Source organism: Meleagris gallopavo, chromosome 15 (assembly GCF_000146605.3).
Source record: "Meleagris gallopavo isolate NT-WF06-2002-E0010 breed Aviagen turkey brand Nicholas breeding stock chromosome 15, Turkey_5.1, whole genome shotgun sequence".
NCBI classification, from domain to species: Eukaryota; Metazoa; Chordata; class Aves; order Galliformes; family Phasianidae; genus Meleagris; species Meleagris gallopavo.
In genome coordinates this window covers 2,046,186-2,064,166 of record NC_015025.2, presented here as the reverse complement: position 1 = coordinate 2,064,166, position 17,981 = coordinate 2,046,186, and the positions used below count along the sequence as shown (strand labels likewise).

Genomic DNA, 17,981 nt, shown 5'->3' with positions numbered 1-17,981 from the left:
CACCGATCACGTTTTCCTTTCAGCTGAAAACTGGCTTTATCGTCAACCAGCTGGACTGCGCAGAGCTCTGCCAGCCTACTCAGAGGTTGAATTATACCTCCAGCTCACAAGCCCTGCCTGTTTTCAGCCGGGCACCCAGCCCTCCTTGGCAGGCTCTGTGCTGCATGCAGCCGGCCGCATTCCTGCCCGCAGCAGAAACATCTCAGTGCTGCTGCAGAGTGGTACAGAGCTCCAGCTCATTGCTGACACTGCTGAAATCCCTCAAACTGAGGAGCGTGGTAATCTCTGAACTGAATTAAACACAGCTGAAGTTGTCAGAGCTTCCAGTGCATCTCATCCTGAGCGGCCAGAGAACGCACCGCATGCTCTCCTACACAATTCTCATCCATCCTCAAAGTTTTTCAGATTAAAGGTAGGATGAGGAGCATCTCAGAAGCAAATTTCAGATCTAGCTGGTAACCGGGTCATCCTCGGACGCCTTCAGATTCATCCAAAATAAATCAGCCTATGTTAAGATTAAATACATTTGCAATTTGGCTGCCCGGTTCAAAGCTAAAATACTCGAAGGGTTATTCCTGGATGCCCAGAGGGAATTTAGGTTCAGACTTCTGGATCCACATGAAACCCATTCTGCCCAAATTTAGTTACCTCAATGTGCCAGACAGCAGCTGAGCCCAGCTCCCAGCACAGTGGTGCCTTAAAAGCCATACAAAGAATACAAACGGGCATCAGAGACTTCAGTCTATTAAAAGAACCCCAATAATCAAGCCATTCTTAAAAAATCTGACCAATTCTCCTTCCACCCCCGCTGCCATTTGCTGGTGCTCATCCTCCCCCCCTTCCCCTGACACCTCCAGACACACGCACTGCACACAGAAGCACACAGAGCAACTCCCAGCAACCACAAGGCCACAGGATCAAGTTTGTTATCATGAAAGACAGACAAATGAGGATTTAAGGATCAGAAATACGAGCTTCAACTAAACAATCAATTCTCTAAGCTTGCCTGTGTCCTTTCTCCAGTTTTTCTAGGAATAGACCTGGCACTTTCCTCTCCATCCTCTCCTGCTTTCAGTGGCCACCAGGATGACTCCAGAACTCGTTCTCTGGCTTTTACCCCTCCCCAGGGAGCAGGAGAACTGCAGCCACATTCTGAAGAAGATCCTACACAGATCTTTTTTTTTCTGTAAAAGTTATAAAAACATTACTCAAAAACATGGAGGAGTCTGAAACAGCAAAATCTCAGAATGTGTTCAGTAACCTCAAGTATTTGTCTTCTGCAAAATAGAAGTGTGGGAAGAAACATTCTTACACACAAGACATTATAGAAGCTAGCACAATAAAAATATTCAATAAAAATAAAGCCTAAAACCAGCCAGCTGCTCCAAGAAAGATTCCAGTGCCATTCAAGAGCCATTGTAAGTCCATGTTTTTCTCCAAAGATGCACAGCAATGTTCTTCCAATTTGGCAGCTAATGAAGCCATATTAATCCATGAAATCCTAACCACTTACTAAGTGTACAAAACAAGTCTTTGCTTAATACCCAATTTCAGTGCATTTTTGATACTCAACCAAAAGCCCTGAGAAAGCCCTTTCTTAGAAAAAGGCTGTGGACTAGCTTTGGTTAAGAAAGAAGCCTTCAGCAATAAAAGATGCTAAAATCAAATACTCTTTTTTTTCCCCCAATTTCCACTCAGCCTTGCCTGGGCTTAGCCAAACACTACACTCAAGTGCTGATTTTATCTAGGCATTAAAAGGAACACGCAAGCGCCTAATTTGGATTTCACATGGTTTATATAATGGAGGTCTAAATGCTCTTGACCTCCAAGGTCAGCACCACTTTTCCCTGCAACTTCAACTTGCAGTTAATTAACAGCAGAAAGTCTCTGGTTTGAAGGCGCTACAGAAAGGGATTTGAGAGCAGGGGAAGATGTGCCCAGAGTCTCAGGTTCCGCTTTCGGGGGGACTGTTTTTCATCCATCTCTTCAGCAATTCACGTTACAGCACAGCACATTGCATCGGCCCCACAAAGACCTGGAGAAGTTTTACAGGATCCAAAAGGCACCGCGACAGCCAAAAGCAGCATGTTGTGCAATGAAGCCCTGAAACCAAAGCTGGGACTGCTGCAGCAGGCCAACAATTATCTCCTCGCTTTCTGAAGACATTTGAGTTTCACATCACTTCAGCAGGAAAACTGCTGCATACTTCTGAACAAACAGAGAGCTTTCTCCAGAGCTCTGGTTTTCATGTCCTGGTTTGGAATCTGGAAGGGCTTTTGCTTCCAACTAGCAGCACTAAGGATAGCTGATGGCTTACACAGCATTTAAGAGACACTGCAGGTAAACATAAAAATCCCTGCAGTTAAGAGCACCAGGCATCCTGGATTTCCACTCTTCAGATACTGAATTCATAGGCATCTGGCCCAGTATGTACGGTTTCTCCCAAGGCACACACCCGTATGCATGCTCAAGACTTTCAGATTACATTTTCTTTATCCACCTAAGCTTGAGAGTACACAATTGTTCCTGGATTCCTGCATGGATGTCTTTTTTTTGTATCATGTCTTGAATGAATCCTCCAGTTCAAATATCTTCAAAAGCTTAGCAGACAATAGCACCACGACTTCCCAAAGCAAGCTGCAATGTGCATTCACATCCTGCAGTCATGTATATAATTCCAAAGATATCTCCACTAAGTCCTTCTTTAATTTCTCAAGCAGGGCATTTAATTATGAGCTACTAAATACTGTACAGAGAGAATTTTCAAGTCCACTGTTCCTCACTAGCAATTCTTAAAAAAATATTTAGCTCTTTTCATATTTTATGTTAAACTGAACACTTAGCAGTAAATATTTCTGCATTTATTAAAGAAAACCCTGCAAAGTAAAGAGCAGAGTAGATGCCCCAAAAAATCAGGGTTATTCGAGAATTAGTAGTTCAGGCCATCCCTAAAATCTGGCTTACTATCTGTATCAAGAAATACGTGTCAATCTGAAGAATGATAAGAACACTTAAGAACTCAAAAGGAAAGAGTTCAGCATTAAAAGGTAAGAATCCCTAAAAGCACCAACACAATGCCATGCATCAATTCAGGACTTACAACACCTGTCTGTAGCAAAGGGTTGCAAAATAGTCACGTTTGCCATAGAAACATCCTACAGAACAGTACAAAGTTTTGCTTACAGTTCCTCCTTTCTCTGCTATATCACTTCTCCCATATTTGATATGTGGGTGTCTGGAAGATTGGCTCAGTACCATCAGGTTTGTCAACTGTTGGCATATCTGTGACTGTGATTTATGTCCGTTCTATCCATGAAAACTAAACTAATGCTGCTATCAACACTGCAGCTCAATTCCCCACGAGTGTCCTGACTGTGAGCCTGTGACCCCAAACCTACCAGCACTGGGTGAAGGAACTGAACGTATTTAATTTCCATTTTAGCAGGAAATTTTTATTTCCTGTTTCTTTGCAGATTCTTTGAAGGGAGGCAGAGCAGACATCTTCAAGGATGAGGACTGCATCAGACATACATGGAACAGACCGCCTTGCATCTCCTCTTCCCTTGTACGGCAGACTTCACTCCTCCCAGCACAGGCACGGCATTATTAGCAGGCAGGCTGAAGAACATGACAGTTTACTTCACAGATTTCTTTGCGCCCTAACAGGGGCAGGGAGCAAAAAATAAAACCCCACTTTTCCAACAGAGGCAGAGGAAGTGTGCACACAAAGGCGTGCCCAGCATCTCTGTGCTCCAAGCTGCAGGCTTCTGCAAGGGCCATCAGGAACAACAGCTCCCACCCACTGCCTGTGAAATGCATCAGCCTCAGCACAACTGTGTTAGCTTTCCTGAGGAACACAAATTGATGCTTGGAATGATGCTTATCTGTGGCAGATAGAAGCCATGGCTCAGGACTTGCTGAAGCAAGGTCTAGCATCTTTGGCTGATAGGTGAATCCATCATCAAGAAGCGTGCTTGCCTCCTTAGGGATCCGTCCCAGGCTGAGAGAAGGCAGATTGGGATCTCTAACAGCACCACAGAGAAACATCAGCAAAGGCAAGTTAGCAAGTGACTGATGAGGAGTGCATTTCTACGCTCACATTTCTGTTCCAATGTACAGAAAACTTCTGCAGAGCGCAGCTTAGTGAAATACCACAAAGAGGGTCAAGGAACTACAACTTCCTTCTGATCTCTATCACAGCCATAAAGATTACAGATTAGACAGCTGATTTTTGAATACTAAAAGCTTCTGAAGAAAAAACAAAGGTGAGAGAACTGCCCTGTAATTAACAGTCACTAGTCAAGTAACTTGAAACGTTTGCATTACATGGAAATATTTCAAGATGGGGGATCAGGAATCAAAACTTAGAGACATTCAGTCTGACATCAGGGAACACTTCTGCTCTTCGGTTAAGGAGGCTACAGAGGAAGAGCTCTGGTTCTCAGCTCAATACGAGCTCACAGGCTAACACTCAAAGTCATCCAGCAAGTAACCATTCTCTTCTGCTTAAAAATAAACACTGTGAATTGACCCAATAAAGTGAAGGTCTCTCTTCTTGCCCCGAAGAAACAGCAGGCTTAGTTAATAATTAAAGTCATAAAACTGAAAGCACTCAGATACACAAAGGATGACTGAAAAAAGTGCTTATCGCAACACTTTCTTCTGGATAATAAATCATTCCTGGGAAAAAAAAAAATCTCCCTCCACTTCACAATTCCTCATCCTATGGGTGCCCAGCCCTCATCAGGGCCGTGCAGCACAAAGCTGTGCTGGGCACCTGGGAGACTTGCTTTGGGCACTGCACAGTGAGAAACGCACCAGAGCATAAGTGAGAGGAGAACACAAGAGCTGGGTAAAAACCTTGCAATCGCTGTCTGTGCAGCAAACATCAAACTGAGCTCTTGCAGCAGCCCTCAGAACCTGCAGCAGACACTAAGAATCATAGAACAGCCTGGGTTGAAAAGGACCACAAAGATCATCTAGCTTCAACCCCCTGCTATGTGCAGGGTCACCAACCACCAGGCCAGGCTGCCCAGAGCCACATCCAGCCTAGCCTTGAATGCCTCCAGGATGGGGCATCCACAATCTCCTTGGGCAACCTGTTCCAGTGCCTCACCACCTTGTGTGTGAAGAACTTCCTCCTAATATCTAATCTAAACCTCCCCTGTCTCAGTTAAGAACTGAAAAAAGATTTGAGAAGCTGCTGAAAACTGATCCCCAATTGCTATTCATTTTTAGAGGAGACTCCAGCCTCAGCCAGGAGAAACATCTATAACATCTCTGCTGGGAAGTCCCACGCTGATGAGCAGGGAGAAAAATGGGCATCTACCATCAGGCTTACAGACCCAGCAACATCCCACTGCATAAAACAGCAGCGGGTGTGCTGAGCCACTACCTACAGCTTGAATCACAGAACATCATGCAGTCATTAAGGTTGGAAAAGCCCACTATGATCCTCGAGTCCAACCATCACATGAGAGCCTTCTGCAAAAACTGGGCTTGGCTCTACAGCTTTGTGTCTCAAAAAGAAGCCTGTTTAAAGCAGAGGGGCAAGCACAAATATTTCAGAGATCGGAGAGAACGCTGTGTTCCTTCCAAAAAACAAACAAGAAAAGGAATCAAATCTGCATTTCTTTTTAATGGACCTGTTGGACTGTTTCCAAGAAGGAAGAGTAACAGTCCGACTGTTTTGAGGCAAAATACCACAAAACATGTCAAAGAAATATTTGTAAATGATTTCAAACCTAAGAGGAGAAGGAAAGCAGTTGTCTGGCTATTACAACTCATTTTAAGAGCTGCAGGGAGGAATAACATTTTCAGAAGGAGGCAGGCTGCACGGTGACAGGCTATTCATCATTCTCCCATTTGTGATTTTGCACACCGTAGGAAAAGGTTTGAACAGAACGCACCTACTGCTCTCGTTGTGACTGCAAGAGTCCTGCTTCAAGTCCGTGTCTGAATCTGTGCTGTGAAAACGACAGCACGGCAGTACAAAAATAAGATGCTGAAGTTTTCATATCGATAAATCAATTCTTAGTTTTCAGAAACAATTTTCTCCGGTTCTAGTTTCCATTTTTATACTTCCATCTGGTATCTGAATAGAAACGCCAACACCAGAAACTCAAAATTAGTGAAGAATAACAAATAGAAGTGTTGGCAAGTTCATGTTAAATTGTATCTTTCCAATAAATAAATCAAATTTTCTTCTTCGTGCCCTCGCTCAGCTGTGATAGCACTGAGATTCCCCATCGCCAGAAAATCATTTCCTTTGCAGAGTCTGCCATCACAAGGAAAAGAATATTGAAGCCCTAACCTTCATAACTCCACTTGCAAATCGTAAGTTCCTCCAAGCAGTAATAAATTATGAATTGGTCAATTCAAAAGGCTTTTAAGACATTTTTGCAAAGACAGCTTCCAGTTATGGGAGTAAATCAATGCACTCCTGCTGTACAGTGCAAGCAGGAAGGGCTCTGGCAAGAACCACAGCAGCATCACCTCCCTGCGGTGCGCAGCCCTGGAAGAGTGCTAAGGAAGCCAGGGACACTGCGGACAACAAAGACTGATGCCTGACAGACAACAAATAAAAAGGAGCAGCAAGGAAACCACGTTGGAGAGGTGTGAGCAGGGTGAGGAAGAAAGGGCACACCGGTAGGAACGCTCAGGTGAGACAAGGGCCTGCTTTCAGTCTTGCAGTCTGTATTAAAGATAGGATGAGAACAGCAGATATTTGAATCCAAGTGTGTTCAGAATGGGAACATGAATGCCTTGTTACTAAACCACTATTAAAGACCATTCAGTAGTTACAAAGAAGCCTTCAGATTCCATAGTATTTTCAACATGTAATTGGCATTCAGTACATGCTTTTCCATGCAGTAACACCAGCCATGTTGTGGGGTTTTTTAAGTTATCTATCTCTGTCCGTTCACTAACAGTCACAGAAAGAGGGCAAACATTCAAAGAATGGCTTGGGTTGGAAGGGACCTCAAGGATCATCGATTCCAACTCCCTGCCTCAGACAGGGCATCTGCCCAGAAAATCCCACAAAATAAGCAGGTATTTCTCTGCAAGAGAAAAGCACAGAATACAAAGTATGACTCAACCTAAAGAATCAGAACATGGCCATCCAACCTACAGGCACCAGAGGACATCTGCTTGAATGCTACAGTTTGATTTCAGAAGCACAGCTAGGATTTATGGCATTGCTACACTTAACCTCAGCTTCCTTCTTCCAGGCTAGTGTGAGGCCACTCCTGAATACTCTACAAGGGGCTAAGACGGAGCAGAACCTCCTGAAGAAACTGCAAAAGCTCCAGGTTTAAGACTAGGATTTCTTCCTCCTTTGGACCATTCATTAGCTACCCCACACATGTAACACACAGATAACTGATACAACGCTCTGATAATTTCACTCTGCTGAAGGGCTTCTCGATTCCCCTCCTTAAACTCACTATTAATCATCATTAATCTAATATCACTGATCACATATCTCCAGGTAGACGTGCCCTACCATTTCTATACACAGGCTTACAAGCTAAGGAACAACAAAAGGCAAGTCCTGGTGCCAAAAATAAAAAATGGGGAAAGGAAGCTGGTGCCACTTTCACTTCCAAGTTCCCCATGGGCTCACTGAGTCACACGCCTGAAATGAGAACTCTTTTTTTAAATCCCTCACAGCTGCTTCTAGAAGATTGAACAACTCTTTACCTCGGTTGCAGTTCTACAAGAAGCCTGACTGCTGCACACACACACACATAAAGGCCTTTATTTTGGAACACCGTTACGAGCAGCGATGTTGGCTACACCTGGCTTTGTAAGCAGCCTGCTGAAGACAGCTCTCCAACCTCACCTTACCAAAACACCTTGTGTACTCAGCACCGCATTCACCAACAGTTCTGTATTTTATCCTACAATCAATAATACCAACAGAAGTCAGCATTAATTCTTCTAATGCTCAGCCTGGTCTGAGTTTGCACCTGCTACATTTACAGCTAACTACCTGTTAAAAACTGCTTGTAATAACAAAGTTTGCCATTATTTCAATTCGGTACTACTAAAGAGTCCTCCCAGTTCCCAGATGGCTGTCTGCAGACACTCACACTCTGACTGAAATCCAGACTCCGACTCGGACAGAAGCCACCCAGCCCAACACACGGCCCAGCAGCTATCCCCCCTCACAGCCTGCAGTCACAAAACCAAGACACTCAGCCGCCACCTAGAAGCCTGTTATTAACAGCAGAACTGCTGCTATCTCGTTCTCAGGCCGTTTCACACAGCTGCATGCCCAAACTCCAAGGGCAGCTCCAACCCTCTGTCGTGCACTGTCATAATTACAAACATCTGTTGTTACCAGGGCTTGGCCACGATGCAGTACCACTTCCGGTAGAACTACTATCCATCTATACATTTACCTTAGAAATTTTATTCCCCTTCACTTAAAAACCAAAAACACAAAACATTTCAACAGAAAAAAAAATGGATTTTAACAGAAATCCTAAAGTTTAATTTTGAAACTCAGAGCTGCATTTTGCATGCCAGAGGCTCTGAAGCAGACTGTTACTCTCTAAGGCAAAGCATTCTCATTGCCCCGTGTCTGAGTGGAAACAGACTGACTGCAAACAAAGCTCAGCTTGCTCACGTTCTCATTCACAAAAGCAATGTCTCCCAAATATTCATTCTGTGCAGACCGAACCACTGAACAACGCCACTGCGTTACAGAAGTTACCAATAGGAAATAATCGTTACATCTGCTACCAATAATACATTCCCAAACACTTCAGGAAGTGCCACATAGATAATGCATGTGTTCTGCATTTATTTTCCAAGGTAAATATTTTGGAAGCTCAAAACAGAGCTGGTATCAAAAATCTCCCTTTCATTATTTATCTTTTCCAGTCCCTCCCACACCAGTAAAGCAACAGCAGCAATTCCCCATCCGTAAGAGCCACCCCCACCCCCTGCTCCTCACTTTCAGAAGCTGAAGTGCTAAGGGACTCCGTGAACTCCAAAAGCTGCAGGGCTCCATGCTAACTGCCCTGCACTCAAACATGCGCAATGGTAAAAGTAAGGCTGTAACCAGGGCTGTATTTAGTACAAAATTAAAAGCTTATCCTTTCTAAATTAAATCACAAAAACATTACAGGCTATTCAGTTCATTGCAATTTAAGAGAAATGGCAAAGCTCATTATGTGTTGTGGGTTTTTGTCGTTGTTTTTTTCTTTAAATTAAACGAAAAAGCAAAACGTAGCAGGCAACATGCACAACTATGCTACTTATATCACAACTTCATAAACAGGCAATAGAACACAAAAGCTCACCACCCCCCAGAGAACCTCCTGTACAGAAAGCACTCTTAAGGTTCACTCCTACAATGCAGTTAAGTAGAAGATTTCAGAAAAAGGATGCACAAAAACATTTAGCAGACTTAACAATTTGATTAAACAAGAGTCCTACGAGTTTAACAAAGTTCAACAGCATACGCATAACATTTACAACAAGAAAGAAGAAAGGCACCTGGAGACATCTGACACTGGGCATGCTCTGCAGGCATCTCAGTGCGCACATGCTCTCTACCAGGTTGGAGCAGCCTAGCCACAAAGACCTTGGCACAGAACACTGCAGGGTGACAAAAAGGAAGGAAGAGAAGAAGCAGTTAGATGCCACAACAAATCACTCAACGCAGGCAACTCATTAGTACGTTCACATGGGTACTTATCTACAGCATTTCTACGTTCATCGCAAGGTTAGTGGCCAAGGGTAAAATAACAACTGAAGATCCTTTTCAGGAAATAAGCCATCCCTCTGCCCTGGCAAGGATAACGAGCTGATCTGCCTCACCTGCAGCTGCGTGGCTGTGGTGCCCAGGTGCCCACCGAGCTCCCTCCCAGCTGTGCCCCAGCTGCAGGAGCTCAGCAGTGCGGGGCAAATCCCTGCTCAGCACTGGGACTGCCAGGCACTGCTGGCTTCTGCCTCCCCACCCCCACCCCGGGTAAGAGGAGCACAGGAGCCCTTCATTAAGCAGCAGCTCTTCAGAACGCAGCCCTGGGGAGTTGGTGATGAAGGTCTGGCACCCCACACTGTCTCAACTTTCCCCCATTTGTGCTTATTTGTTCTGACAGCAAAGCCCGTATTAACTTGCGAGGTTACAGTCTAGGTGTGGGACGCCGACACAACCAAAAATAGTCGTTTTGTTAAAAGAGAAGCTACAGCTAACTAAGTTCAGGCTGCCAGACCAAGCTCTGCTTAGTCAACGTGCACGGTATCCTGATTAAATCGGTCAGTGGGGGAAAAGCTGGTGTTATCAGTTAAAGGTATCCTGTCAGCCAAATTATAGCCCAGCAGTACTTATGGCTCATCTCACCACCCGAGCTGGGAAGAACCATGCTTAACAACTCAGTGTCACACTGCTGATGCTGGAAGTTGGGGAAAGTTTGCAACCATGCTTCTGTGAAGCTGGAGAAATTCAATGCAGACAGACTCTCCAGACCTTTTGTAGCCCCGTGGTATTATTTCACAGCTCCTTGTAGGGATACAATAGTACACTACACAACCATCAGATAAAGTTAGAGAAAAGGATTCAGTTACTATCAAGCAGTCACAGACCCAGCTCTGAAACCTGCCCTCCTGTAATTTTCACGTGGGCTTCTAAATTAGTTGTAACAAATACCAAATCGTTAAAGAGAAAAGCCACAGATGAAGGTGAGAGCAGGTGAAGGCTCGAGGAGAGTGGTTAATAAGTAATGAGGGGAAGGAGGAAACCCAGAGCAGCTGAGGAGGGCAAAACCTTTTTGCAAATTTTATTTCATATATTACAAATAAAGCACAAGAAAGCCTATGATTTTCACTTCTGTGCTAAAGAGAAATGAAAGCAAAACCAGGACAGGATGATCCCAGCAGCACCAAACCCCACCTGATTTCTCTCCTCCAGTCCTATGTAGGAAGGGTGCAACTCCAAATGGAAGTTCTGCACTATGCACATGTAATGAGATGTGGAGATCTTATGGACAGAAGTAACAATCAAATTAATGCTTTTTTGTATTTTCTTTCCTTCAATATCAAATAGATCCTTTTAATGTTCTTAAAAGATTATTTAAAACTTAAAGAAATGCGATTTTCCATTCAGCTACCAATTAACCCACTATCTACAGCTACTTGACATGACATATCCTCACACAAACACCTGGAATTCAGTTCCCAGAACAGCTGTAGACAATCAGGGCAACTGATACCAGTGCAACTATCTGAATTTCAACAAGACAGCAAGAAAAGATTTCTTTTGCCCAAGGAGGCTGTGGATGCCCCATCCCTGGAGGCATTCAAGGCCAGGCTGGATGTGGCTCTGGGCAGCCTGGTCTGCTGGTTGGTGACCTGCACATAGCAGGGGGTTGGAACTGGATGAGCACTGTGGGCCTTTTCAGCACAGGCCATTCTATGAGGGACACTGCACAGTCTACAGCTCTGCCTTAAAAATGAAGTAATTAAGCTGCATTTGTTTTTAGGAATGGCTCTCACTAAATGAGCTCAGTATGAAGAACTGAAGAGCAACGTGGGTAACCTGAAAATAACTTTTTAATTTAGTTCAAAACACATTAGACAAAGAAGCCATTTCCACACCAAGTCTAAGCCACACCAAAAACCTCTCCACAGCATTACGAAACCCTGAATAAAAGGATTTACAAAGAACACTGGACACTTCAGTGTAGCAATGATATTGCACAATGCTACAAATTAAATACTGCATTCTCCTTCACATTAAAACAGCAGTGTGCAAATATTTGTGGGCTTCCGAGCGTTATTTTCTTGACCCTGTCTGCAACAGTGCCGTCAGTCATAAATATGAGCACAGCACTGTATGAAGACTTTTACTTTTTGAGTAACACCCACCTGAGCTTCTGCCCTCACTTTCCACTTGCCTTGCAGCAGGTTCCCAGTGAGCTGCAGCACTATAAATAAAGACTGGGAAGGGGAAAAGGAAGAGAAAGCTGCATGACTAAGTCCTTGCTCTGGTTCCAGAGAGGCTGGCTCCTGCCCCAGCACAGCCCAGACAAAAAGCGCATGGAAAAACATCTTCTGATATATTGAATTGTATTAACTTTTAGAATAAAGGGGAAAAACAACCTCCTCAGCCCTGAACACCAAGGTTTTGTTCATATGGGACCTCCCATACGTGCAAAGTGCTATTTTCTTAAAGCACTGTAACATGTTCACAGCATTTTTATTTCGGTGCCTCTACAATTTACATTTACTTCCCAACTGAAACATTTGTGATTTCTTTCTTATATTACTCTGTAATGCTCACTAAGTTAACTCAAGAAACACATATGGACTTGAGCTTGTGCTCCCAATGGAACTAATACACATTTTCAATCGGCTGATGGCAATGCTGCAATGTCATTGTTAAGGCAGCATTAATTACTAACCCTTATTACCACAACTTCTATAAACTACAGGAATCGTGACCTCAACGTTTTTCACCAAAATCACATTCTATTTATTTATACAGAGGTAACTTGAGGATTCTCAATTTAATGTGCTAGGTATACAGCTCGGGGGAGTCCGTTCTTAAAGCAAAGCCAGCCCTGCCCCTGCAATGCTTCTGGGCAGGTCAAAAAAGCTTGGAGGGAGCTACTTTTTAATTACAAACAGAAATACAGAAAATACATTTGGCAGAAGCGTGGCTAACCAGATGAATTCACTCCTCCTGCAATGACTTACTGCAGTTGACTGCAAAATCAAAATTGCTTATAAGTTCCTAACAAACCATCCAGGCTCCCACGTTCTGAAGTGCTTTTCCCAACTTCCTCATGAAAACCAACCAGCTCCTCAGTGCTTCAGCTCTTGTTCTGCATTTCCACAGAGTGAAGATTCAGACTGGGAAGGCCAGGTACAGCCAACAAACCTCAGTCTTCCCCCTGAGTTCTCTTTTAGGTGTTTAGTTGTAAGAGACTCATGTGCTATTCAAGATTTTCAATTTACAGTGCAGCTTACTCTTTATTTAGGCCTGGACCAACAGAACTGATGTCTCTTTCTTTCCAAAAGTGATTAATATTGATAAGCCTGTGGGGAAACAGCTGGTACTTGAAATGCTCCGTCTGGGAACAACACACCCACTGGCATCCCATTTGGAGTGCTGCTGAAGGGGGATTCTGACACACAAACTTTGACTTTCAGATGGAATGACTACAGAATTTAATGCTCCCAAAGCAAATTTAATATCAAGCCCAGAACCTTCTCAAAAATCAGCATGAACCACAATAAGAGAAAAAACAGAAAGCAGTTAACACTGTTCAAAGGCCTTCAGTATCATTTTACACTCAGCAGGGTACAGTTGGTGACCACCCCATCATTTTTGCTAGCTGGGATGTCATCTAGATCTTACCTGGTGGCTTTCCCTGAAGTGATCATTCAGAATACTGATAAGCAAAACAGTGCTGAACCAACTGGATGTTGGAACAAGTACCCTGAGTATTCGCAGGTGGAAAAGTAGAAGTGTCAAAGTATATTTGTAATTGTGATTAATCAATTGGAAGTGAAGTGTGTGGGCATGCACATAACACAAAGAAGCACGTTCCACAAGTGACAGCCTGGCTTGGCACATTCACTAGGTTGCACATTTTGGCACACTTGGTATTTTTGCTGAGGTACTCTGAACCAAAGAAAATTTGTCAGACCAATAGCAAGACTTTGCACTCTTCCTATTTTCATTTCAAAACCAAGTTGTCCCTTGAGAGGTGTGGTGTATTCACATGCGCCATACAGGTATGAACCGGTGCCATCACATCACTACCTTTCCACATACAAAATGCAATCTCACATCCAGTCTTGAGCGGCTGTTTGGAAGGCTGAGCACCATCCTCACAACGCACAGAGTACAACTCCTGTGTTCAGCTCTTCTGCTTTAGGAATGGCCACGCTCTCAGGTCAAGCAGGAGGTCTCTGAACAAGAGATCTGGCTTACTCTCGCTTTGCTGTGTTTGGAAGAGCTGTGAAAGAGTAGCAAACTCATTTGAACTTGTAAAACATTTTTGATTTTTCCTTTCCAATTAAAATAATAGGAAACCAATAGCTGAGTCACAGCTCTATCAGAAAAATCTATTTAGATAAACGATTGCCATTCCAAAAAAATTATTGCTCAGCCTTCCAGCTGTCATTCAAGACCTGCACGTAAGATTCTCGCATTTGGGGAGGACACTAAGTGAGAACTCAGGAAGCTCAAAGCAAGACAAATGAGAATTTATCTGAAAAATTGTTTTCCATTACCACGCAGTTCTTCTACATAGGGCAATGAATTCACAGAAGCGTGATCAACAATGCAGTCCCGCTCTGCTCCTGAAGATCAAAGTATGCGTTCGCTACAACAGAACAAATGCTACAAAAGGAATATGAGTTCAGTGGAGAAAAGATTAAATGCATTTTTTTGAATACAGCAACAACCTTACTCCATTATAATTTATTCATCAGGATAAAACTCGTGAAATGCAGCATCTCGTTTTCGGGAGGACATGGAAGACTACAAAGAAAATCCTAATACATTTATAACACAGTTATTCTACAGTGTTAACTGAAATCACTCTGAATCTTCTGAAATACAGTACTTAGGTTAATCTTTACGCCCTTCATACACAACATCCCGGCTCAGCAGTTTCAAAAGCTCAGAATTCTAACAGTCCTTGCTGCACTTGCACATCCTACGTTACACAGAGGCCACCTCAGAAGAAAACTGGCTTTCCTTCCCTTATGCTGAAGGAGCAGAGGTGTTACAGACATTCGTACAGCAGTACACCTGCTAACAGTACATCAGAACCGGAGGAAAAAAACAACTGTAGAGACCTGGTGCTGCCAACTGAAATAGTAAAACTTACTTACAGCAAGTAAGTCAAACACTTCAAAAACTGTAGATGAGGCTTATTAAGACTATAAGAGCTGGCTCTGACTCGTTCCTGTGTCAAGTTATTAAGGATAAGGACTAACGCAATCTAAGAAATATTAACCTGATTAAAAAATCAGATATGGACAAAGCAGTGTGCACTTTAACTTGGAAGAGTTGAAGTACACGTGAAATCCAACCTCAGTGTGTTATAAAATGCTGCAGACACGGTCAGTGTTTGTGTTCCTCATGTAGCAGGGGAGTATTTCAGCAGCCTTCGAAAGCTGACTTGCACTTTACTTTCAAAAATGTAGGATTCAAAACCTGGACAAGAACTAAGCCTGCAATGTGCATACACTTACATCTGTGCTCAGCTTAGCTTTCTGAATGCCTCTGACAGGACTGTTCCATGTTTCAAGCAGTTCAGCAATTCGTACAATATTGAATACCAGCACACTGGGGATCTTAATCAGCAGGAATACACATTACAGCTTCTCCTTCCCTCCCCCCAGCGCGTGTTAAATTATTTTCTCATTGCAGTTTTCATCATTAAAGATGTCAAGATCAGTTCTGTCTCCCAGTTCTCTCATTTTAGAAAAGGGCACACTCAGGGCAGCAAATGCTCCAGGAGATTCTATTGCAGTGTAGCTCCAAAGTGAGGGATGGCCTGATGGAGTAGGAGAGACTGCAAGAACTGTGTCAGACTAAGGATTAACCCTCAGAGCTGGTGGGATTTTTTAGACTGTACTAAAAAGCATGCCCAGGTCTTCTTCACACTAACCTAATCACTCAAGTATTCAAAAACTCAAGCATGGAAACAACAGTATGCTGTCCACGAGCAATTCATTATGTATGTGTTCATCAACTAAATGCAAGTGTGATTTTTGCAGAAAATACCATACCAGCAAATGGAACACACAGCTAAAATAATACCAGGTATCAGCTGCACCTACAAGAGTTTCTTCTATGGTATATTAAATATTGAGGCCTTAACATTTGTTTTAACAGCTGTCTACAGAGGAGAGCACTCAAGCAGCTTAGTGTAATTGCTATTAATATCAAAAGGAATTGAGGCGTACCTGCTTCACACTAGCTTTAGAAAGGAGTTGACAAGTTCATTAAAGCACTAACTCACAATAGAGCTGGGCCTTAGGAGAGGGGCTCACCTTCCCACCAGACATCCAAGGCATATAACATTCTTCTCTATCAGCCAGGGATCTGACTTTCCCTCCTCACACACACAGATACCTCCCAAACTTATCTGAGACACCACATACTGCAGCCTTTTACAGTCGTTTCGAAGTCTCAGAGCAACAGGACTCAAAACACACCCACAGTGCTACTCTGAAACAAACCTGCTGCAGCTCTGCAGCACCTCCTCAGCACCGCTTTGAGAACCATCACTAACACAACCTGAAATCTCCCTAAGGATTTCAAATGCTGACTCCGAGTGCTGCCCAGAACAGAACTTCAAATGGTATTTCAGCAGGACAAAGCCACTGCAATTTGTAACACAAACGAGTGGAGAAGTTCTCTACATTTCCAATGAACTCACAAGAAAATACAGGCAGAAATCAGAGCAGATAGCCGTTAGTTTCTGAACTTAACAGAAGAGTTTCAAGTCAACGATAAGGGTGCCTCCTCCTTCCAGAAGCAAGATCTGGGATGTGTTTGCTTAATGCCCCTTTATCTGTAGGTACTGCTGTCTAGCTCTGTCTGCAGATGGCACATCTACCCCACGTTCTTAGGCCTTGCCTTCAGGGATCAGCAGCATCCTAACAAAGCACAGCTGTCTTCCCTGAATACACTCCTCACTCTAATCTCACACCGGCAGCTTGGTGTGTTCTGCTATCTGAGGGACATCGAGCAGTTAAAGCAGGTACTGAATTTGCGGACAAACTCATCTAAGCAGAAGCAGCAGGATATAGTACAGGGTGACTGCTTACCTGAAACTTTGTTTCTGCGCTTCAGATCCACCAATCCAGAATGAAAGGGGATTCGAATGGGCTTTCCTTCTTTTCTGTTAAAAGAGAGCAGCCAATCATCTTCAGCTTGGTGTATCTACTCCTTGCTTGAATGAAATCCCAATTAAGCACTGCTAGCACTGTTAGACAGGGCCAATACACCTTACCAGTAACACCTGCGTTAGTGGGGACATCGGATTGGTGGATCTAAGACAAAGAAATGGACTCACAGACAACAAATTGCTCTTTCCCACGTTCTAAATGAATGAATCCTAAACAAATTGTTTTGGGGCAACAGCTCACTTTGTAAAGATCAAGGAAGATGAGAAGAAACTGCGCTGCCTACGGTGCAGTAACCACTACAGCTTCACCCACCAGCTTACAGCTGACCAACACGCTGCGTGCACTGCCAGGCTGGGAGTTCGTGGCTTTGCACAACACTGCAGTAGCTCTCCTCATTTTTCCACAAACGAGCTCCAAAGCATTTCATTGCCACGTTTGTTTGGGTTTTGTTTTTTTCCCTTTTCCAGACTCAAAATGATCCAGCTTTCCTCACGCACCAGCAGCACAAATGGAGCCATCCATCCACGTGAGAGCACTCACTACTGCTGCACCTCCAGAAAAACCCTGAGCTGGGAGAGAGCAAAACAAGGCACGCTATCCTGACCGAGAGGAAGGGCACCCCTCCCAGAGCAAGATGGTAAAGGACTTCATCCAGAACCTCCAGCAGCATGCTCACAGTAGGAAACAAAGCCTTTGAAGTAGCTTTAACTGCAACCTAAGAGAAAACCGAGCCTGTGGAAGTTCCAGCTACAGATGTAACGGAATAATGAAAGCCTACCCTGAACAGAGCAGGCTGTGTGACTCCTAGCCAGACCTTTCTGCAAGTCTGAGACAGCCGACAGAACGATTTCCCTCTAACCCCAGCCAGAAACAGCAGAAGCATTTTCTAGAACACGCCGCTGCACTGCCCACAGAGCAATTAGCCAGCACCATCTCTCACACTGACCCTTCCAACCCAATCCTTGTACACCAGGAAAGGAGCATCTTCAGCGTGGGATGATTTTTTGCTTTTCGACCTTTTGTAAAGCAGGCATCAACCATAGGGCAACATACATTTCAAGGGTGAAGTGAGGCTGTAAGTCTCATACCAC

General features: G+C 43.8%; 1 protein-coding gene across 3 annotated transcripts in view; it reads right to left on the bottom strand.

The window, feature by feature from the left end:
• The window catches only part of FBXW11 (F-box and WD repeat domain containing 11), a 59,499-nt gene extending 42,599 nt beyond the window's left edge, over nt 1–16,900 (bottom strand). Inside the window, exons 1-3 of one of the 3 annotated variants that reach the window (XM_010718868.3) lie at nt 16,810–16,891; nt 14,257–14,365; nt 9,511–9,612 (exon numbers count right to left, since the gene is read on the bottom strand). In XM_010718868.3, the coding sequence (XP_010717170.1) occupies nt 9,511–9,561 (51 nt within the window). In that variant the 5' untranslated portion in view covers nt 9,562–9,612; nt 14,257–14,365; nt 16,810–16,891. Of the gene's footprint in view, nt 1–9,510; nt 9,613–14,256; nt 14,366–16,809 lie in introns of all 3 variants that reach the window. The other 2 variants (XM_010718871.3, XM_010718870.3) reach the window with 2 other exon arrangements.
• Nucleotides 16,901–17,981: the final 1,081 nt, after the last annotated feature.